Here is a 24,710-nt window from a genome sequence, read left to right as displayed (position 1 = left end):
GAAACCCGGAGCCCTGAGCATGCTAACCAAGTGAGTTACTACTGGATTACACCTATAGCTGAGGCGCTCCTTTTTCAACTGGCTTAGGCACAGGTTTTGATTTAGGTTCCAGGAACCTACCTGATGCAGAGCAAAACTGTGGAGGAGGGAGCCACTAAATGAACTCCCTGGCTGCTGGTATTCCACAGTTCGTCTCCCAGTCAATTCTATTTAGAATTAAGAATCATGGCAGAACCCCAAGACCGCCCGCTCGGGTGACGGGAAGAGACCAGTGAGAAAAAAACTTTTCAGGGCAAAAAAAGAACAGCAAAACAGTGGCTGCTAAATCAGAAATTGAGGTCTTCCCTCGTTTTTTAGACAACAGCCTAGACAACGTAATAAAGTGAGCCCCCATAAACTTTCTAAATGGTAACGGGGAAGAGTGCGAGCACCAAGGGAAATTACCCAACTTCCAATCCACAACCTCCTACAAGCTAGCCCGCATGGGGCCCGCCTACCGGAAGTGAAACTGGAGGAAACGCCACGTCGAACGCGTGGGTTGACGTAAGCGCGTCGACGTCACGCGTCGTTCTTCCGGTAATGGGTGGTCCTGGGATCTGGGGGAGAGGCGGAGCGGAGGCGGGGCTTGGGGCTGGTGGAGGCTCTGGTGGGTAGGTGGGTTCAGACTGAGGGGACTACGGGTCGGCGTTGGGCTCAACGGACTCGAAACAAAGGACTATCCGGTAGGGTTTCGACGAGGCACCTTCTGATCAGTGTCTGAGCGGCGAGTCGAGGCTTCTGGGTCAACCAGTGCTCTCGCGGCGCGATCTCAGCCGGTTTCTCCTCGGTTCCATACAGCCAGCGCCGAGTTGGGGGACCTGGCGCAGCGGCACCTGCTGCTGAGGGACCCCGCGGCCCGCCCAGGTGCTCATGATGGGGCTGATCTTCGCTAAACTGTGGAGCCTCTTCTGTAACCAAGGTGAGAGCGATAAAGCTGCGCAGTGGCTTGAATCCAAGCCAGCGGGGTCCGATCCTTGAGAGGGGACAACGGAGGCAGTGCTTTTGGTGGACCGAAACGTTCTTAGACGCGGAGAAGTGACTTATTCCGGGGAGCGGGCAGAAACTCGGTATTTTAGACCTAGAGAATGCAGAAGATACCTAGCGTGTGGGGAGAAAGGGACTCAGAAGAGAAAGGCATTTGGTCTCCCAGACTCCAAACATTTTTTTTTTTTTTTTTTTTGGATTTTAGTGAAGCAAAACGGAAAACACTTAATGATGCCTGGAGGCATTTTGAGGGCCTATTCAATTACAATTAGGCATCCTTGTGTCTGTGTTTTGCCCCAGGATAAGTGTTCTTCGGGAACCCAAAACTTCTTTTCCTCCTTCTTATAAATTAGTGTTTTGTTTTCCACCCTGCTATCTAAGCCAGCACACCTTCTTGTTCTCCGATTTCACTTGCTCTTAAGGACTAGGGAATGAGTTGATCTACACCGGTTTCCGGAAATCATGCTAACTCCCCCACCCTTAGTTAGACGTTAAAAAAAATGAAAATAATAAAACCTCAGTATTTTCAGTTTTGTGTAACATGCTACGTGTCCGTAATTAGTCAAGAACAGGTTATGAGACACCTAGAAGTTGCAAGTCCAAAGGGGCAAGAAGTTGTAAAACCTGTTCTGAGTCAGAATGAGATGTGGTGTCTTGTGAAGAGAGAAAACACCCAGACCAAAAAGGGGCCAACATAAAGTTTTAAGCATTCTTTTAACAGAATGGTTTCTTAGTAATTCCAGTTTAAAATTCATCTAACCAGGCACAGTGGCACATGCCTGTAATCCCAGCTGCTTGGGAGGCTGAGACCGGATTGCAAGTTCAAAGCCAGCCTCAGCAATTTAAGGAGGCACTAAGCAACTCTGCCAGATGCTGTCTCTAAATAAATACAAAAAGGACTGGAGATGTGGCTTAGTGCTAAAACACCCCTGGATTCAATCCCCGGTACAAAAAAAAAAATTTAAATTCATCAAGTTTTCATTTTGCAGTTTTGGTTTTTATGATGATAGCAATTTGTTTCTGCTAATGTACTTATCCTTTTACTGGATTTAAGAAGTGAATGAGAATGTAATGGCTTTATTTGACTTTTTGTATACTGGTAAGAACACTAATCTTTCAAGATTATAAATATAGATAAAATGGGTACACATATATACACAATATATGTACGTCCATTTATATGTAAGTGAATATCTCTTTTCAAGTGATTTCAAAGTGGTCAGAGTTTAACTACCTGTAGATATTATTCACAAATTTAATACTTATTTTGACAGTTTGTATGTTCTGATTCTTGTTCTAAGAAATGACTTTGTAAAGGAGTGTTTAAAATACATAATTGAAAGTGTAAAGATTAAAATAATCACCTGGTTATCATTCCCCTTTGCTTAACAAATAGAAATTACTGAGGTGTTGATTCTCCATGTGCACCCCATTTTCTTTTCTTTTCTCCCTTTTCTGTTTTATTACTGTTATTTATGTTTGAGACTTTTTGAGACTGGAAAGGAGTAAAAGATATAAAGGGAAAGTACAGAAGATAAAAGACATTCATGGCTGCATTTTATAGTAACAGAATTGCTTATGCCTCCTAAATCACCATTTCTACTTAAGTTTTTATTTAACTCTCTTGTTGAAAATTTAGAATTAATGGTTATTCTTTAATTTTATTCTCATTCATGCAAAATTCACTCAGTCCATAAGCCAATCTTAGGAGTTTGGCATAGGAGGTAGAAAAATTAAAAACAAACTGAAAAAATACAAACTTTACATGCTCTTAGAGCACTCAAAAATGAGTAGACAGACACAGAATAATGCAGTATGGTAAATTGTTTAACAGATATTCTTAAAAATGTAGTGTTGGCATCAAGAAGGAAGTGATCAGTTTTTCTCAGATGGTTCCTGGAAGACTTCGAAGAATAAGGTATACTTGGACTTAATGATGAGTAGTAGGTTAGGAAACATGCTAGGTAGACTAAGGACTAATATGCAGAAGGAGACAAATGAAATACTTTGGTACATTTAAGGAAGCTGAGTAGTTTACTTTGACTGTTTAGTACATTAGTTTGCTTGTTGCTTAATTAGAAGAAATAAGATTAAAGAGTTAACCAGGGGAACCAAATCATAGAGTGCCTCAAATGTTGACTAAGGCGTTAAACTATGGAGAGCAAGCAGTGAGAGCCATTGAAAAGTTTGGTCATTGGATAATTGTTTAAAACAGGGTAATGATGTGATGAGAATCGTATCTAAGTCTAGGGTGGGGTTGTTTTTTGTTTTACTGTATCAGTAAAACTACCAATCTCAGTATTTTCTATTTTCACCACTGTACACATCCAGTTTAGAAGTATTCAGTTTGGGTTGTGTATTGGAATAATATGCTCAAGATTCCATGTTAGAACAGTTAAATCAGAATGAGGAGAGGTGTCCTGGGCATCGGTGCCAAGGTAATTCTAAGGTGCAGCTGTGCTAAGAACTACTAATCTTAAGTACTCCTTTCCCTTGACTTTCTTTCAATATATCCTCACTCTTTTGTTAAAATATTTTTTTAGTTGTCAATGGACCTTTATTTTATTTATATGTGGTGCTGAGAATCGAATCCAGTGCCTCAAGCATGCTAGGCAAGCACTCTACCACTGAGCCACAACTCCAGCCCTTTCCTTACTCTCTTGTTTTTTGTTTTGTACCATTTTACAACCCCATGCATCTTCTTAGAAATGGGATACCTTTGTGGGAATAAACATGTAGTTGTCTAAGTAAAGCAATTTAAACATAATTAATTCCTGCAAATTTGTATTGTTTAAATTTTAAGCTAGAAGACTGATACTTTGACACAATTATCATTCAAAGAAATAATTTCAAAATTCTGTTGCCTTTGCAGACATTATTTTAACTTTTTTCTCCCAGTGTAAATAATTACAACATTGTTTTAGTTTTCTTTGTATGTTTGGCTAAGAGGTTTCACACTATACACAAGCCTTTCTGTAACAGTTTTTTCACACCTTGCATCTATCAGATTTCTTTCCTCTGGGTTTCCAAACAGTCCTCATTCCTGCTCCAAATTCGACATTTCCTTCTGAGTTTAGTGCACAGCTGATCTGTACTTGTCTTTGCCATCATTTTATGATTTATTTATTTATTATTTATTTTTTTTTTTTTTTAAACCAAGTTACTATGTCTCAAGTCTTTTTACTTTTTTTTTGAGGCAGGTTCTTACTAAATTGCCAAGGCTCTTCTCAAGTTTGTAATCCTCCTACCTCAGCCTCCAGAGTAGCTCAGATTATAGGCATGATGCTTTCAGTTTAAAAATTAAGATGTAGCTCTTTTGCTGGGCATGGAGGTATATGCCTGTAATCCCAACTTCTAGGGGAGCTAAGGCAGAAGGATTGAAAGTTCCAGGCCAACCTCAGGCACTAAACAATTGAGTGAAACCCTGTCTCAAAATAAAAGATAAAGAGGACTGGACTGGGGATGTGACTCAGTGATAAAGCACCTCTGGGTTCAATCTCCAATTCCCCCCCCCACACACACACACACACACAGAGACACACAAAAGATACAGCTCTGTTGGTTCTAGGAAATTTAAAAAATTTTTCTCTTAGGATTTCTTCTTTTCTAGAAATATTTTTGATCATATTATGCCAAATTGGTTATCAAAGATTCTTTTTCCACCTCTATTTTCTGGGTTATTCCAATTCTCCTAGGGAATATTTTGGTTCAGCTACTATATTTTGCATATATAAAGGAACTTTTTCTAACTTGCTAAATATTTTCTTACTATTCTTGTGGCATTGTTTTATGAATGTTGTCTTTTCTCTCTTTAGTTTCTTTTTGGTTTTCTTCTGTTCTCTAATATTGTTTATATTCTTTAATTAGGCTTTCCCAATGAAATTTGCCCTATAACTCTCTCCTAAGATAATTCCATTGCATGAATACAACTACTATTTTATTTATCTGTGTTTTGATGGTTTATGCTATGAATACCCTTAAAACTTTTTGTAGGTATTTTCATTTCTCTTAAAGTCAGTATGTAGAAGTGCAATTTTTAGGTCATAGAACAGATATATGATTAATTTTATAAGAAACTGCTTCACCTTTTGTATCATCTTTATACTCTTTCCAGCAGTGTTTGGGAATGGTACTTGTTCCACATCCTTACCAACATTTGCCATTGTCCGTCTTTTTAATTTTAGTCATTCTGTTGGATGTGTGATGTATCTCATTATATCTTCAATTTATATTTTTCTGATGACTTGGAAGTGCTATTTCCATGACCTTACCATTTTATATATTCCTTTGCAGACAGTTCAAAACCATTATTTATTTAAAAATAACATAGCTCTCTTTATTGTGTAATTTTAGAAATTATTAGTATATTCTGAAATTAATTGTCAAATATACATTTTGTGAATATTTTACCCCAATCTGTGGCTTTTCTTTTATCCCCTCTCCCACCTCCTTGAGGTGCTAGGGACTGAACCTGTGACTGTAGGCGTGCTAGGCAAATGCTGTACCACTGAACTGTAACCCTATTCCTCCTTTGTTCATTTTCTTAATGGGAGTTGTCCTGAGGAGAAATTGTTAATTTTGGAATTTTGGCCAAGTTTTGTTTCTTAAACAACAAAAGCTCATTAACTGTTGTATCCTTTTTAAGATATCTGCTCCTTTCATCTGGAAGATTAAGCGAGTATCCTTAGGCCTGTGATCCATCTTGAATTATTTTTAGGTTATGATGTGAGTAAGAATTGGGTTTCTACTATGTATTCCAGCAATGTATTCTGAAGACTCTTTTCCCCAAAAGATTACTTTGGAGCCTTTTTCCAAATTCAAATGATCATATAAATGTATATCTCTATGTCTTCCTTTCCATTGGTCTGTATGTCTATCCCTAAGCTATATTATTATTACACTATCTCAAATACTATAACTTTACTGTAACTATTAACTTTGTTAATTTTTATATTTTATTTTTTATATTGGAGATTTAAACCAGGGATGCTTTACTGAGCTAGACCCCCTGCCTTTTTTTTTTTTTTTTTTTTTTTTTTTTGAGACAAGGTCTCACCAAGTTACTTAGGGCCTTGCTGAGTTGCTGAGGCTGGCCTGGAATTTGCTGTCCTCCTTCCTTAGCATCCCTGGGGTTACCAACATGTGCCACCATACCCAACTCTACAACAAAATTTGAAATTTGGTACTCGGAGTTCTCCAACTTTGTTTTGTTAATCTTTTAAGACAGAAATTTTTAGTATTGTTGGTTTTCTATTTTAATAATTACTGCTATTTCCTTCCTTCTCTTTATTCTTTTTTGCTACTTCACTCCATAAGGATTGAACAAAGTGATACTGATTTTCTCTCTTCAAATGCAAATATTTCAAAGCTATAAATGTCCCTCTTGTGTGCTACTGCTTTAGCTGTATTCCACAAATTTTAGTGTTATATTTCAGTGTTCAGATTGACATATTTGTTACATTTTTGTGATTTCTTTTCCGACCTCTGGATTACTTATGAGTATGTTTTGTTGGTATTTATTTGTAAATTTTTAGACAGCTTAATCTTGGATCCTAATATAATCCCTTGTGTTTGGAAATATACTCTATATAAGATTTCAATTTTATTTCAAATTTATTGAGGTGTTTTTTAATGGACCATCTGTGATCTTTTACTCTTTGTACCATTTGCATTTTTTCAACTGTGAATGTGGTCAAAGACGCTTAAAAACTGTGGATTAGATTGTCTTTGCCCCTTAGCATTTGCCTTCTAAATCATAACATTCCTGTGGACAGCTTTTGAATTTTCTAAATAACTTAATATGTTAGATCAATACAAGTATTTGTTTTGTTTTGTTTTGTTGTTGTTGTTGGTACCAGGGATTGAATCCAGGGATGCTCTACCATCCAACTACATTTCCAGCCCTTTTGAAATTTTGACAGGATCTCCCTAAATTGCTGGGATTGACCTTAAACTTTCGGTCTTACTGCTTCAACCTCCCTAGTTCTGGGATTGCAGATATGCTGTACCACACCCAGCTCTATTTCATTATGTTCTTGTTGAAGACGACATTATTCAGTGATTTGGGGAAATACATCTTTGTTATCTCTTTAGGTACTTTCTTCAACTTGACCTCTTACCTACAGTATGTATTAATTGTGACTTGTTTAGACTCTCTGATCTTCTTATTTTATCTGTATTTAATCCTTTTGTTTACAAGAAGATTGTTATTCTTCTACTTAATAATTCTTTTTAACTTGTAGAATACTGTAAAATTCAATTTTGTCACAAAAGTGGGGAAGCATCACATTGGGAGACCATTATTCAAGCTTGAAAAAATTAGTAGTTTTTAGTAAAATATTTTATAATTACTACAATTTAATATTTTTGCTATTATTTTACTTATATTTGCAATTTTAGCAGTAAATCCGTATAAGTAAATAATAAAGAATAAGTGATAAATTATTTACTATCTTAGTAGTAAAATGTTACTACAAAATTGAGAAGCAGTAATTAAGATACAGATCATGATTTATCTTTTCCTATAGGCTCTATACTTCTTGAAATCAAATGATATATTTAAATACCCATGAAGATTATATATTTAAATGTTTTTAAACATTTAAAATAGTGTATGTGAGGAATTAAATGTAAGATTTGCATTATGTTGGGGTCTGGGGTCTGGGTCTGGAGATGCATGGGTAAGCAACACTGGAAGATTTTCTCCTAGCTCTTTGTTGGAGAAAGAAGCACAACTTGGTTTCTAGGAAGGTTTTTGTTGTTGTTGTTGTTGTTGTTTTGTTTTGTTCTTTGTTTTTGTGTGTTTGTTTTGTTTTGATACCAGGGTTGGAACACAGTGGTGCTTAACCAGTGAACCAACACCCCCTAGCTCTTTTTTATATTTTATCTAAAACAGGGTCTCACTGAGTTACTTTAGGATCTGGCTAACTTGCTAAGACTGACTTTGAACTTGGCGATCCTCCTGGAAGGTATTTCTAGTAAAATTATGCTCTTGATAATGATCTCATGGTGTGCAGACTTTTTTTTTTTTTTTCTTCTTTAAGAAAACATTCTAATTCACTATTATTCTGATAGTTGTGGTAATGTTTAACCTAGAATTATTTGATTATTCATAAAATCTTTTAAATTGCACGTTTTCACCCCCAACACAAACTTTCCTGTCCTGAGTATGGGCACCTTGTATTCTGTGGCAGCAAATTTATTTGCTTTTGAAAGATAGTAACAAGGTAAATTTTCTATACCTACATTTTAAAAATTGATTTTAAGTAAAGAATTTGGTACTATCCATGTTATCATTTGCCTTGCTTAACAATGGTTGAGATTGACTGTTTTAGTTTGTCACCTAAATATCTAGTTTTCATTGAGAGTAGTTTGAGGAATTAGAACTAAAGAATATATAGTTTACATATATGCCTTGAGATTCAGTGGAAGTTGTGAAAGCATACAGTTGTATACTTCCTGCCTCACAATTCTAGAAATGTTAATTCTAGTGAAATGGAAACCACTTACACCTTCCTCTAAGTAAAAATGATAATCTGCCTAAATGTTCATCTGAATATTGACAGCAGTTTGATTTTTGGAACAGATCCTTTCTCCCCTTTAATTGAGAGTGACTTGAACCATAAGGGATTTATTTGAAAGTTTTTTCAACTCCTTAGGTCAGCAAATAATAAAACATATTTCTGGGTAATACAAATTGTACAAATCTGTAAACATCTTTCCACAGTTGCTTTCTTTACAGCCTTATGCCTCATCATCCTATATAGAGAACACCTCTAAGATGAATCAATATGTTTTTGTAGGTGTCTTCATGTGTAGATTATGGAACATAATGGGTTAATTATTGCAGGTTAGGGAAATTTATTTATCCCAGGGCGGCTTTACAGAAAATCTGACACTTGGTTGATTTTTGTGTGTGTGTATTCCAGTACACAAAATATACATACGACTAGTGATTATGCTCAGCCCCAAAGACTGCAGTACAGAACAGGCATACCTTCATCGTTTTCAAAGCCCAAGGCCTCCTTTTTAGCATCAAGGAATATATACCACTTACATGTTGGTAGTTTGGTATGTATTGCTTAAAAACTTAACAGATCACTATATTTACTAATGCCTTCAAGTAATTTTCTATTTTACCAATCCATACAATACTTAGAAACATTTGAAGTAACACATTTTTTTAGTATATTTCTTATAGTAAGAGTGTGCACACACATCAGTTTCCCTATTTTCCCATTGTTTCTTGAATGGGTAAAACTTTAGGAACCAGGAAATGTGAGCTGAAATCTGGTCATGAACATACTTAATTAGCAATTATTTAGTGACTTCCTGGAACACAATTTCAACTCTTATGCAACAGAGTGCAGTTTTTTTAAGAACTTGGCTTTTAATCAATGGCCTTTGAACTGCTTTTAGTCTTGCTGTATAGATAATGTTAAAGATATTTTTCAGAGCAAAGATCTAAAACTTTGTTGTTCTGTGCTTTTTAAAAGCATGTAGGCATTCCTTTATTCTTGAAGTTTTCTTGTAGATAGATTCAGATTGTTGATGGTAATTTTAACATCAGAAGATAAACTTTAGTTTATTTGAAGGATAATTGTGTGTACCTTCATCGTAAGAGTTGAAATTATATGTTTTAATTGCCAGAATTCCCTGTCAACGTGGGGCAGAAGGAATCTGAAAGATAAGTTAATCAAATATTTGAAGTTTTATACGACTTGAATGAAATCCATATGCTATTCACCTTCAGGGTTTGCCACTCCTTAATTCACTTTGGATATCAGCCTTTCAAAATTATGCATGATTTATGAGTTTTACTATCAGGCCTTTAGTACTCTGATTCAGTCATCATCATCAAAAATGTGAAGCAGAATTGTTTGAAAATGGCTCCATGTATTCACTTCATTTTGGTTCTGTCTGTCCATTCTGTTCCCCTGATACTCCTGAGTAGCATAGCATAACTTGTCTAAAATGAAGATTGTCAAAATACTGCTTTAGTAGCTTAAAAAAAGAGAGAGACTTGAAACTTTCAGAGAAATACCTTAATACTTTTAAGTTTTGACTACCCTTAGACTAGGGACTTTCTTCTAACTGAGCAGGCAATACTAATGTCTCCAGATGCTGGGCAAGTAGTTTCCAGCTGCTACCAAAATTTAAAATGCCTGTGCTAAGAGTACTCTTGTTCTTGTACTGTAAGCAAAAACATGTCAAGATTGGTTCCATTAGATATTAGGGGACATGAACCAAGAGTGGAAAAAGAAGTTAGCGTGACTTACAATAAGTTTCATTTTGTTTTGTTTTACAAAGCAGCTTCTACCATAATGAAAATATCCTTTCCAGAGGACCACATCTACTTGTCCTGCAAAATTATAGGCAGTTCCTATAATGTGTAAATCATTAGAAGGTACAAAGATAGGCTGTGATCTCAAGAATTTGCCTGTGAATTATGAACCCTCTTTTTTTTTTTTTTTTTTGATGGGTGCAGTATTAAGGCTTTAAAATAGGAATATGAACTGAATTTAGCTGAATGTATTTTCATAATTTTGACACTCATCAGGGGTTATCAAGAGAAGCAGGTTTCTGATACAAAATGTGCCAAATTATTGAGAACATTTTGTGTTTTGGTTCTTATGGCAGCTTCCATCCATTTCCTACTTTCTAAGCATTCAGCCCTGGATTAAGGGAATCTTTAATATATTCTGACTGGGTTGAAATCTCAGAAAGAGGGTATCCAGGAGTTTTGTCTTCTCCATTCTAAAGAGATCTTAGATTATGTACCACTTAACAGAATAATTAGACGGACCTTAATAACTGCTTATATAAAGTGACTATTTAGTGCATGACACCTGAAGGAGAAAAGGACTGAAATGACTTTTGTTGTGCAAAGAATAAAAAACAATATCTGCGCAGGAAAACTGTTGAATTCAGATTGAAAAAAGAAAAACATTAAAGACTGAGTAATTGCTTTTATTTCTCTAAATTAGTAGAAGGAATGAAAAACTGGTTAAGAGTATGTGTCTTGGTGACAGAGAAATCGTTGCAGTTTTCAGTTCTAAGAGGTATTTTTAAGTGAATAGAAGAAAAATAATCCTGGTACATGTAGATAGAAAACCACAAGTAAACACAACTTGACAAAAAGCTAACTTGATTAGCAGAGACTCTAAATAGCTGTGTAAAGCAGAGATTTTAAAAACTTATATTTTAAGTCATAATGTTTTGCCTAGATTAATGTTTGTATGCTCCCACACACACACACTTAAAGTGACCAAGTTTTTTGCTAACTCATCTCCCACATTCTTTTACAAAAGAACTAGCTAGAGAACCTTTTAATAGATTGGCTCACTTAAGGTAGGTCTTTAATATCATAAAGTTTATTTCTTTATTTTAGCAGTTCAGTAGTAGAAATCCAGTAAATAATTCTCATTAACAAGCTAACTAATGATTATTGTTGAACACATGTAATTGTAGTATGAATGCATGCAATTGTAGTATGCACCAGTATTTCATGTTTATGGTTTGCTTTCTTTTTGTAGAACACAAAGTAATTATAGTGGGACTGGATAATGCGGGGAAAACCACCATTCTTTATCAATTGTGAGTATGGGTGTTTAATGGTTTTTAGTATTTCAGTTATTAAAACATTTTGTAATTAGTGAGGTGCCATTTTTATTTTTTCAATGTAATAGAAAAAAATGTGTTTTTTTTTCAACATTTTACCAAAAAAGCAAGTAAAATAAGCCACCATATGTTTGCTAAAGCTTCCACAAGCATTTATTGTTTTCTGGCCTTAAAAGAAAGAATTAATATTAAACTATAATAAATAAAACACAAATTATAGTGCTGGGTAAGTTGATAAAGTGAATTTCACTTAGTTCTTTCCACACTGAGATTCACTTAAATAGGTTGATATTTCTAGGAACTTGCTACCCTCCCAGCTAATAGCTTTAGAATTGGTTAGCACAACCAGACTTGTCTGAAATACTGATGATCAAAATATTGTTTTATTAGCTCACAAAAGGGAGAGGCTTGAAACTTTCAGAGAAATACATTAGTACTTTAAGGAAATTTTAAGAGTTCAATTCACTTGTCCAAGTAACTCTAGTTATTCTGCCAGTGCTAATGCAGTGATTCTTTCAGTATCAATGAAATGTTAACTTATAGAAATCGGTCAATATCTCAAGCATTTTAACAAATAATAAGAAAGTACTTTGCATGATTGCAGAGCTCTTCGCACTTCATCCTGTGTTAAAAGTATGTCAGTCTAGGGGCTGGAAGTATAGCTCGGCATAGCTTTTACCTAGCATGCAGGAGGCCCTAAGTTCAAAACCCAGCCTCACGAAAGAATAACAGACAAACAAATATACATCACTCTGTAGCTCACCAGAAATATTCACTTAACCAATGCATGTTATTTTTCAACTACTTTGCTAAAAACTTAACTACTTTTGGGTTTTTTTAGAGTTCGGTAACTGCTTTTTAACATATTTTCATTCATTAGCCATTATGTATTTTAATATTAATATAAAGTCTTTAAACAACAAATATAAATATTTAAGAAATTTCTCATCTTTATTGAAGTAATTTTCATGTACCCCAAATATATATATAAAGCTCATGAGGAGGCTGTGATCCTCTTCCAATACAGTATTTTCATGTTGTCAGCAAATAAATATGTTGAATTAATTAATGGAACTTAATGATTTTGATAGTATAAGTGATATGAGCATCAGTATGATAAATATATAGTTCATATTAAGTAAGATTTTTATTTGCCCATGACCTTGTCTTTTTAAGTCTATAATTTGGGTTATACTGAACTAATTTTTATGACTGAGCTAGATTTTTAATGTCTCACACAGACTTTTTATGTATGTGTGTGTGTTACTGGGAATCAAACCCAGGGCTTTCTATCATGCAGTTACATCCCCAGCTTATTTAATTTTTTATTTTGAGACAGGGTCTTGCTAAGTTACCCAGGCTGGCCTGGAACATTTGATCCTCCTCCCTCAGCCTCTGAGTAACTGGGATGACAGGTGTGTGCCACCATGCTTAGCTTCAGATTTATGGATAGCCTACTCTTGTGGATGCCACATTGCAGATATTGATGTCAGTCACCTAGAAACTTGATTGAGGATGAGGCATTGGTTCTGACCTAAATGATAAAAGGACTTGGTGATATGTGAGTTTTTTCCCACAGAAATGCAAACTCACACTACAGTGTTCTTCCCCGCATCCAAAACAAGGTTGCATTTCATTTATTTTTTTGAAAAACAAAAGTCTTCAGCAACCCTGGAGGCTTAGGTGGGAGGATTTCAAGTTTGAGGCCAGCCTCAACAACTTAGCAAGGCCCTAAGAAACTTAGGGAGACCCTGTCTCAAAATAAAAATATAAAAAGGGCAGTGGATATAGCTCAGTGATTAAGTGCCCCTGGGCTTAATCCCCAATACCAAAAAACAATTACTAAAAAAATCTCCAGTAGTTGTTCTTTGTCTAGATCTTTATTGGCAAAAATGTTCTCCAAGTTTCTGTTTTTTATGCTAATGGTTTATATTTTGAGAAAGGGTGATTCATTTTTAAAATATAGGGATAAAACTCACTTTGCTTTTCAAAATATGCAGAAGAGTTTTTATGGTGTTTGTCTTTTTCAACAGCTTAATGAATGAAGTGGTTCATACTTCTCCAACTATAGGAAGCAATGTTGAAGAAATAGTTGTAAAGAATACTCATTTTCTTATGTGGGATATTGGTGGTCAAGAGTCACTGCGATCATCTTGGAACACATATTACTCAAACACAGAGGTATGCCAAGAATACTTCTGAATTTGAATTAGAAAAAGAAACAGAAAATAGAATGTAAATTAGGAATATTGGCAGTTGTCTTTTAATAAGATTTTTTTTTTTAAAGAATTCAGATTTTTAAATAGAAAAGGCAAGTAGAAGAGTGTTGGGAATGATATTTGTTGAGTGCTTACTGTTGGCTAGACTCTCTCAGTTTATTCTTACAGTATTGCTGTACTATCTCCAAGTGTTGGAGAAATTTAACGTTAGGAGAAATTATATAACTTTTCCCCAAATCTTGCAAAAATAAGAGGGTCTAATTAAGGGAGGAGTAAAATATTTTAAGTGTAATTTAACATAAGATTTTCAAATAACATCAAATGAATATTTAAAATTTTGGTGAGCCTGTATTGTAATGTAGAAAAAAAGAAATGATAGGTTTGCAGCCATCCCTCAGAGTTCTCTATCACATAGTTATTTTATCATTTCAGAGCTAGCCTAGGGAACAAATCCGGAATAACTCCTGTTTCTGCTTTATTTCTTCTTAGAGGCCAAGTTTTTATTATTGATGTTGTTTTAAGATTATGAAGTACTATTGAGAGTTTTATCTTTTGACAATACAATATATGGATGCAACTGCATTCATATAATTTTTCTTTGCAAAGTGGTATTCCTAAGCAATTATTTTCTAAAATGAAAGCTTTGAAAAACTGGAGTTGGGAGAAAATGAAATGCAAAGAATTTTTGGTGTGCAAGTTGCCTTTTAAAGTAAGAAATGTATTCTTCTAGATTTATATTGTAATATCATAAGCGTATGTGTTCATATATTCTGATGCAGTGTGTAAGTAGTAACCCAGGATGACCTATCTCAAATATTCAGCACTTGTGTTAGTACTTATTTTACTTGGGTCGGGAGTGGGGAGAGGCAGAAGAGTAGAATAGCAAATAGCAAATGTAGTTATAAGTTAGCTTAATATTCATTTGTACAGTAAAGTAACATTCTGAAGCTAGACTATATTAGTAAGTATGTGAAGAATATGTAGCATATAACTTGTTTCAGCAACATAGATGGTTTTTCCAAAACTCAGTTAAATCCAGCTGTGAAAAGAACAGTTCCTCTTTGAGGGACAGGTCACAGTTGATTTTAGCTGTTTCATGTGCACTTAAAACTGTTCAGAAGGGTAGTTTTTGAAATTGCTGAAATTCTAGAAGACTTTACTTTAGTCCTGAAAAAGATATGTTATTACTGATACCATATGCATGAAGTTTTCTTTCAATAAACTATTTCTGTAAGAATATCAAATTTACTATGAAAAATAGAGGCCTTTGTTGCAACACACCAGCATGACACCTAGCATTTGCACTCTTAAATTTCAGATAGGAATTTTCTCTGTGTGCTATTTCACTAATCACTTTGTTCACTTTGTCATCTGCTTTTTGAAAATTTTTTGCACAGTGATGACATCCAAAAGCTACATTATAATGTAAGGAGTTACAGGTGTTGATTAATACCTGTTACCCTCCTCTCATTAACTCCCATGTAATTCTCAGTGTTCTGTCCATTCTTTATTTGCTGTGTTTCTTTCTCTTTGTTTTGTCCCTTTCTAAGCCCTTCTCAGTTTATATTCAGATTAACCTAGTTGTCTCTCCCCAGTTTTCTGGTCATCTCTATAACTTGTCTCCATTCTTTCTATATTATTTCAGATCACCACCTTACTATATGTAATCTTTAGCACCACATGATTTCATTTTTTAAACTTACCTTCTGAATAAGGAGTTTGAGCTAGAGGCCTTTTCTTACTATCTCATCGTATTTTTATTTAGCAAAATTTCTTTCAGTTTGTTTTTATTTTTTGTTTGAAGTTTCTTGTTTTTCAGTTTGCAAGATCAACTTTTTTTCATGTTCACCTCCACCGACAGATTACTGCAGTTGTCCTGTCTTTTGCCTTTCTCTCATCTCGCCTGCATGTTCTTTTAGCATATTAACACTAGTGTATATAATTTAACACAATTTATCACTTTATTTGTATGTGGCACTGAATGGAACCCAGGGCCTCACACATGCTAGGCAAATGATACGTGAATGATCTACATCCATAGCCCCTTTAAAAAACTTTTAATTTTGAGACTGGATCTTGCAAAGTTTGAACTGAGATCCTCTTGCCTCAGCCTCTGGAGTAGCTGTAATTACAGGATGCCAACCTTCCCAGTGCATTAGTGTTTTGTTTCTTTTTTATTGTGTTTGTCTTTTTCTTTGCAGTAAATGGGAGACTGTCTCATAAATAAGTAACCAATTATTAGTTTAGTAAATGAATAATATGTTTTAGTGAAAGTTACTTAAATTACGTTTCTTTTTATAAATTACTTTTTATTCACATTTAAAAACATATTACATACTATGTATTCAAATTGCACTTTAACAAACTTGGTCACAGTTTTTGTTTATTGAAATTATCAGTTATCTCATTATTAATATTTAGCACTCTGTAAACTCTTTGGGCTTAAAAAAGGCACTGTATAATTTATACAAATGATGATGCTATGTGAAGTAACTACTTATATGAGTAACTTTGAAAACTTTACATCACATTCAGTTTTCTTTTTTTTTTTTAATTGTCTTCTAGTTCATCATTCTTGTTGTTGATAGCATTGACAGGGAACGACTAGCTATTACAAAAGAAGAATTATACAGAATGTTAGCTCATGAGGTAAGTTTTGAAAACAAATCTTTAAAAACTAATGGAGTCAGGTCTCTGTATATTGGTTTTGTTTTTTTACAAAGATTAGTGTGTGATGATGTTGGTTATTTCACCAACTGTAAAACTTTACACATTGAAAAAATTTTTTTAGATATACATGATAGTAGAATCTATTTTGGCATATTATACATACATATAATCCAAGCTATGGATTATAGCTTGTTCTGATTAGGATCCTGTTCCTGTGGTTGTACATGATGCAGAGCTCATGTACAAATATGAGCTCGGTGTGTATTCAAATATAAGACTAGGAAAGTTATGTCCAATTATTTCTACTGTCCTTCTTATTCCCTTCCCCTCTCCTTTTATTTTTCATTGTCTAATCCAATGGACTTCTATTTTTCCACTTCCCGCTCTCCTTTGTTGTGGGTTAGTATCCACATACCAGAGAGAACATTTCACCTTTGGTTTTGGGGAATTGCCTTATTTCACTTAGCATGATATTCTCCAGTTCCATCCATTTATAAGCATATACCATAATTTTATTCCCCTTTATGACTGAGTAATATTCCATTGTATATATATCACATTTTCTTTATCCATTCATCTGTTGAAGGACAGCTAGGTTGTTTTCCTTAGCTAGGCTATCATGAATTGTTTTGCTATAAGCATTGATGTGACTGTGTCACTGTAATATGCTGATTTTAAGTCCTTTGGGTATAGACTAAGGAGTTGGATAACTGAGTCAAATGATAGTTCCATTCCAAGTTTTCTAAGGAATCTCCATATTGCTTTCCAGAGTGGTTGCACTAATTTGCAGTCCCTCCAGCAGTGTATGAGAGTACCATTCTCCAAACAGCCTCATGAACATTTCTTGTTACTTTTCTTGATAATTGCCATTCTCACTGGAGTGAAATAGAATCTCAGTGTAGTTTTAATTTACATTTCTCTAATTGCTAGTGATGTTGATCATTTTTTCATATATTTTTTGACCATTCTATTTCTTTTGTGAAGTGCTTGTTCAGTTCCTTTGCCCATTTATTGATCGGTTTATTTTGGCAGGGTATTAGGTTTTTTGAGTTCTTTTTGTATCATGAAGATTAATGCTTCATCTGAGGTGCAGGTGATAAAGATTTTCTCCCATTCTGTAGACTCTCTCTTCACATTTTTTTGTTTCCTTTGCTATAAAGAAGCTTTTTAGTTTGATATCATCCCAGGGCACCCGACCTCTGAGCCACATCCCCAGCCCTGTTTTGTATTTCATTTAGAGACAGGGTCTCACTGAGTTGTTTGGTGCCTCACTTTGGCTGGGGCTGGCTTTGAACTCCCGATCCTCCTATCTCAGCTTCCCAAGCCTCTGGGATTACAGGTGTATACCACCAAGCCCATCTGTATGTTTTATTTTTAATTTAACTTCTTTTGCCGCAAAATAAATAACTTTTAACTATTTATGTTAATCTGTCTTTGTTAGACTGAGCCATTAAATTATGATTGACATTATTTTTATTTCAATAAAATTTTAAAGTTCATTATTAGTGCCTGATCATTTGAAAGTAGGGGCAGTTCATTATAACTATCCCACTGGGTATATTTTACACTCTTACTTCATTGTTTGAGTTTGACTAATAATATCTCAAATAATACAGTTTTTTTAATTGATTGCAGGATTTAAGGAAGGCTGCAGTCCTTATCTTTGCAAATAAACAGGATATGAAAGGGTGTATGACAGCGGCTGAAATCTCTAAATACCTCACCCTCAGTTCAATTAAGGATCATCCATGGCACATTCAGTCCTGCTGTGCTTTAACAGGAGAAGGGTAAGTGTTAATCAACCTGAGGGGAGATATGGGTTTTTTTCAACACTTTTAGGCAAACCTGTTTCCTTCTTGGATCTTTATTTCTTTTATTGTTCTTAATTCATGGTGGTTTTTATATTGTATCTCAGACTTAGAGGGTTAAATAATTTTAGTAAATAAAATTACAACTTTATTCATTAATGTAATTAATTGACTTTAATTAGTGTAATTAATTAACTTTTTTCATTAATGTAAATGTAATGTTTAGCCAAAACAATAATTTATTTTATTTATTTACGTATTTCTAATATGGGGGATTGAACCCAGGGATTCTTTACCACTGAGGTACATTGCCAGCCCTTTTTAATTTTTTATTTTGAGACAGTATCTCAAACTGACCTCAAACTTCGAATCCTCTTGCCTCAAACTACTGAGTCACCAGGATTGGAGATGTGCATCATCACATCTGGCAATAATAAATTTTGAATTAAGTTTTCACAGTTCAAATTTTTTATTCATTTGTTACTTTTATAATTTCTTGAGTGAGAAAAAACTGTAATATCGCCTGAGCATAAAGGAATATTTAAAGAAAATATACAAGGTTAAATATAAGTTTAAGTCTGCAAGGACTTAAACCTAAGCTCCCAGTTTGAAAGTGGATGTTAGGCCAAGGTGTGTTATACATAGATTATACAGTTTATTATCCAGGAACTTATTTTTCTTCATATCAACCTAACTTCTTATTTTTCTCCTCTTAGAAATCCTGGCAGTATAATAGATGTGTTATAGAAATGATTGACACATGATTTTAAGGCTGGTCTGTAGGTATTTTCTTTTGTAGTTTAGTAGTTTCTGTTAAAGGGGAGGAGGGTATTTGTAGTCTTCATGGCAAAACTGCCAAAGCTGTGTCTTTAAGATGAAAGTAAAGCAGTTTCAACTCATAATGATTGAAGATCATTTTAAGTGAATCTTCCATTAAAAATTCCACTTAATATATGGTATTGAATGTTGTCACTGAAGTATATAGATAATGTAGTAATGATCTTTAGATAAGACTTAAAATTGAGTATGCATTTCAGTTGTTAAGCATAAAGTTTTTCATTTTAAAAATACTTCTTTCTTTGTGTAGGTTATGCCAAGGTCTAGAGTGGATGACTTCCCGGATTGGCGTGAGATAACTTTTTAGCTTGAAAGAGACTGCTCTATTTATTCTATGACATGAACATTTTTCCTAGTACCTTTGGCTGCTGAGGCAGCAGCATGTTTAATTTATAACAACACAAACCTCTATGAGCAACACTTGAATCAAGTGCAGCTGAACTGGAACATAAAAAATTTTTTCTTAACTTTTTTTAAATGCACTAATCTTCAGTTGGATGAACATAATGTATAACTGTTTTCAGCAACAGAACTCTTCTGACTGCTTATTCTAATTATTCAGTGACTGCCTTGTAAAAATGTTTGTCATATGTTTAATGTTTTCAGATGTATTGTTATAACCTTTACGACCAATTTCTTTCCATTCATGACAACCACTCCCTTCTCCCAGGTTTGACAGAGTTTTAGTGGAAAATATCAGGTACTACTTCCAAATTTTTCCAACACTAAATATTTATGCTCTCTATAAATCATTTATCTTTTTGACAGAATTTATTCTAAAGAAATAAATCTGCCTAGAAGATACTTGTAAGAAAGATTAAACATCATGAATATTTGCCTTTAAACTTCCCTCACATATTGCATTTCATGGAATAATTGTAAGTTGCTATTAGCATGGAAATTAATTAGACTGTTAATTTATGTAAAGGAATTGAGTTCACTTTTCTGGATACAACATTTGGTAAAAACTAATCCAGGTAAAATATTTATTTGAAAGCGTGGCATGGATGGTAAATACTATTGGGTTAATCTGGTGTTTTAGGAATGTCACATAATTCACTGTATATATAATAATCAGAAGTTATTAAAGCATTACCACCACTAAAATTAAAATATGACATCTGGATCTATTTTAGTATAAATTTTCAATCAACTCTATCATCAACAAAATTTCACCTATTAATTGAAGAGACATCACATCTGCTTTCAACAGTAGCTAAAGCAGAAGTATGAACGGTCTTTTTTCTCTCTTGAAATTTGATATAGTGTCTATCATAGCATTTTGCCACCAGCAAAATACTAAAAAACAATGGGGCTTTCTTTAAATATTTTTGAGAATGTTGTAGGGAGTAGCCTTAAAACAGTTGCCATCTTTGAGTTAAATATACTTCATGTCCTAAAATCTTATAGGAAGCTGCTAAACTTAATCCTAGCTTTTATAGTATTACTGCAATACCCAAAGTTAATATTCTCAACAACATATAAATTCAAATCAAAGTGAAGGAAAAGTCATAATCTATCATAAGTTTATTTATTGGATCACATTAAAAAGTTTTTGAGGCAGTTGTCTAATACGTAAATCTTAAGCATTGCATGTTTTAAATTAAAATGGAGGACAGGAATTTTAATTTCAATTTTTTAAAATTTCAAATGTGTGATTTTGCTCTAAAGAAAGGTATAGAATATGTACTTAGAGAATAATATTTCATTCTTGCAGTATTTTCTTTTGGATCAAAAATAAGATTCAGTGTTCATAAGAATATCAATATCTGTTCAAAAGTGGTATTTTAATTTTAATATTTTATTTGTAAATTTAAATTTTGCTGTTTTCAGGTATACTTAGTTTACTATTTTAAGATGTATTAATTTAGTTAAATTTGGTAACACTTTTCTGATTTGTTTAGTGGTAGCATGACCTTTAATAGAAAAATGGCCAGGAGAAAGCTTTCTGGACTTTGAAAAATAGTTAACTTTATTTTGAACCTTTTAATTAATGATTCTGTACCAAGTAGTGGTTTAGTTTAGTTTAGTTTAGTTAATATAACCCATAATCAAGAACATGTACAAAAAGCAGGTATAAATCAATACAGATGCTTTGTGGTGTATATATGTGTGTGTGAGAGAGAGAGAAGATGATGGAGGGAGATGGTAATTAAGATAATATCATTTACCTAAAGCACACTTTGCCTGAATTTCTACTTGGTTTTATTGTTTACCATAAGTACTAAGGGTAATTCTCAAGTCTATCCTGAGAAAAAGTGTATTTAGTACTACAGTATTCTTCTTATGAAATAAGAAATCTGCCTTCTTGTATTCAATAAGATTGACTGGCTCAGTTTTATTCTATCAGATTACATGGTTATTTTTTATATTACCACATCAGCATTATATTTAAAGTGTTTTTAATAGTCGATTGTATTTTGTCAAACAACTATACTAGTAGAGTCTCAGATTTACTATTTAATTTTCTAAATAATTTTTAAAAACCATTTTGTTATTTTTTGATTAGAAGTGATTTATGTTAGCTGTTTGTTGAAAATGAAGTCATCATTCAAGTAGATTTTGTGCCAATGATTGGGGAAAGTTCAATTAGGAAGTTCATACAAGACTTTTTAAAAGGTTTCACCAGATCTTTCCTGTCAAAATGGTATGAAAACTGATCATCCTTTACTCCAAGAGAATGTCTTAACCTAAGCAAGTATCTAATACTGAAGCATTGATTTTATTCATTGTAAATCAGCCAACAGATATTATTTGAAAAATGTAAATTTGTGATTAGTGCCTTTCATATTTTGAGATAAGTTCTTAATTTTGTACTATACCTGTTCTTTGGAAGTCTGATTAGCAGCTAATTAGTTCAACAAGGGAATAATCTGAGTTTTACCCTCTCTGTCAGATCCACATATTGCCTAGCAAAGTTTCTAGTATGTGGAAAGCAAGAAACCCAACTCACATTACCTTCAGGAGATTATTCTGCATTTTATTTTTAATTGGAGGATAAAGAATTTAAAGTTTTATTTTGTTGTTGTTTTAGTTGTAGATGGACCCAATACCTTTATTTTTTATTTATTTATGTGGGGCTGAGGATCAAACCCAGTGCCTCACACATGTTAGACACACACTCTACCACTGAGCCCCAGCCCCAGCCCCAAAGAATTTAAATTTTAGGCAAAATCTTTTTATTATGTTAAGATTAAAATGTACTTGCCTTTGCAAGTTCAAATGTGGCATATTTTTAATTCTGACATTTTGTACTCTTTATCTTTAAATTCATAATGCTTATTTGAGACTCATTTGAGAACTCTTAGAATTAACTGTCCTTATAAGGGAATATACTGAATGTTGTTAATGTAATTTAATTTCTTAAAACCTGAAATATTAATATATATACATATAAAATCTATTGAAAACTGAAGATTAAATATGTAATTTTTGCTTTTAGATATTTGTGTTAGTATGTTTAAAGGTATATTCTATATTCATTAGAGGAAAGGTAATACAAGGTTTTCATTGCTGAAAATTTTTAAATGTCACTACCCCTATAGCCACAATCATTTTGATTAAGCATAATTTAACTTTCAGTATCTATAGAATAAAGAGATAATAATTATTTTCCTATGGAAGCTGTGAGAAATATAGGTAATGCCATTAACAATAGCCTCTAAAGAGCCATGGAATGCTCAAAGCAAAGAAAATTTTGAGGAAAACAATGAAAGCTTTTTTGGTTTTTTAGAAGTTAGGAGAAATTATAGGTGAAATTGTTTCTGAATTGCACTCATTTAATTCATTACTGTGTAAAACATACTTTACGGAAATGTACTGGTACTATACCCATAGATGTGTAAATTTTATTGACATTTCTCTTGGAAGATCAACTTTTATGAGTCTTAATTTTTTATCTATGGCTTTGGAACCAAAAAACTTTGTATCAAATTTCAATTCCAAAACATTCTGTCAGGGTAAAGTCCCTTCAAGATACAGCACGGTATCCTGTATCTAGTAGAACATTGTACTGGCTATCTAAAGTAGTAGATCTGAATCTATTATTTATATTTTTTAAAGCCTCAAATAGGGAAGTCCATGTAGTATGAAATTATAGCCATTCATTATTTGATTACTACCCCCCCATTGTCACTTCATTTATTATATAAATACAAACAAGTAGGAAAATAAAGTACCAAATAATAAGTACTATTCAAACTTAAATTGAATTAATGACTAATGATAATGCAAAAGAGAAAACAAGCCATATCACATAAAAAATGGTAGTATTCTGCTTATAAAACATCAGTGTATGTTGGAAATACCTTCTGGAAAATTTATCTTGCTCATTTTCCTGGCTTTAATTGGATGGAAGTAGTTCAGTTTATTGCCTATAAATGCCACCCCAAACTACAGTTCCATTTGACTTTTTAGTTTTCAAAGTATACCGTAGCCAGATTGTCATTATTTTACAAGTGTCTGTATAAATTTGAAACTTATAGTCAAGGTTAGGTTTTTTAGTAGAGTCTAATCTTTACTCATTGAAAATGACTGTGAAGACTGAAACCCAAAAACCAGACTCCTCCTCAAAAAATGTATATTTTAAGAATTTTTCATAACTAAAGCTCTTTTAGAGAAGGTCAATGTGAAAAATATGTTCAACTACATTTTAAATTTAGGGGGAAAAATGTGTTCAGGTGGTCTAAAGTCAGCTTTAAATGTATGTGCTTTGAAGAATTGTTTGGGAAATGTTAATTTGAATTCTTACAGTATACTTTTGGAAACAAATTCAGAATGTTTGAAATTAAAGGTAAAATCTTCAAAGTGATATTAGATAAGAAAATGTAAATAGAAGAATGAATTTCTCCCCCTCTTCCCATTTAAGGCACTTACAATTACTAGAAAGTATATTGTATTTTACTATAGAACTAGTTGACGTATATTTTTAATGTCACCAGAAAATTTTGAAGACTGATTAGGTTTTCAGATTTTGGAACTGTAGTCACATATAGGCATCTTTTGCTCTCTCCTACCCATCCCCCTTAATCAGTAATCTTAGTGTTCTCCTGAAAATGCAGAAATAATAAAATGTGCTGTGCATAGCTTTTAGAATAGAAAACAAAGTTCTAGCTGGGTTCAGTGGCACATGCCTACAGTTGCAGCAGCTAGGGAAACTGAGGCAGGAGGTTCATAAATTCAAGGCCAGCCAGGAACTTAGTAAGGCCCTAAGTGACTTAGCAAGACCATCTCAGAATAAAAAATAAAAAGGTGCTGAGTATGTTGCTCAGTGGTAAAGTGCCCCTGGGTTCAGTCCCCATTACCAAAAAAAAAAAAAAAAAAAAGGAAAGAAAGTAAAGAATAGTTCTGAAAGAATGGAAATGTTCTCTTGCACAAACTTGTAAAATTTTAATTAAAAAGTTACCTCATTTTTCAAATCACAAGGTGCTTTGCTCAAGTTTGTGGGATGTTACACCATCCCATAAATACCCCCTTCACCCAAACTGTATTTGAAATATGCAAAATTTACAACTAAGGAATTGCATTCCTTGGA

At 33.6% G+C, this 24,710-nt stretch overlaps 2 protein-coding genes across 3 annotated transcripts in view; one reads left to right on the top strand and one right to left on the bottom strand.

Moving 5' to 3' along the window:
* Nsun6 (NOP2/Sun RNA methyltransferase 6) overlaps nucleotides 1-475 on the bottom strand; it is a 44,734-nt gene extending 44,259 nt beyond the window's left edge. For both annotated transcript variants that reach the window (XM_047521046.1, XM_047521047.1), the window contains exon 1: nucleotides 121-475. The gene's annotated coding sequence lies outside the window, so the exon portion shown is untranslated. The remainder of the gene's footprint in view (nucleotides 1-120) is intronic.
* On the top strand, nucleotides 451-24,354 carry Arl5b (ADP ribosylation factor like GTPase 5B). Its single transcript, XM_047521048.1, has 7 exons — nucleotides 451-576; nucleotides 838-958; nucleotides 11,559-11,619; nucleotides 13,677-13,824; nucleotides 16,428-16,511; nucleotides 18,168-18,319; nucleotides 19,428-24,354. Exons 2-7 carry the CDS (start codon nucleotides 910-912, stop codon nucleotides 19,474-19,476), a joined length of 543 nt encoding a protein of 180 aa, XP_047377004.1. The 5' UTR covers nucleotides 451-576; nucleotides 838-909; the 3' UTR covers nucleotides 19,477-24,354.
* The last annotated feature ends 356 nt before the right edge of the window (nucleotides 24,355-24,710 follow it).

Source organism: Sciurus carolinensis, chromosome 12, assembly GCF_902686445.1.
Source record: "Sciurus carolinensis chromosome 12, mSciCar1.2, whole genome shotgun sequence".
Lineage (NCBI taxonomy): Eukaryota > Metazoa > Chordata > Mammalia > Rodentia > Sciuridae > Sciurus > Sciurus carolinensis.
The sequence above is the reverse complement of the archived record's forward strand: the minus strand, read 5'-3'. Positions and strand labels throughout refer to the sequence as shown.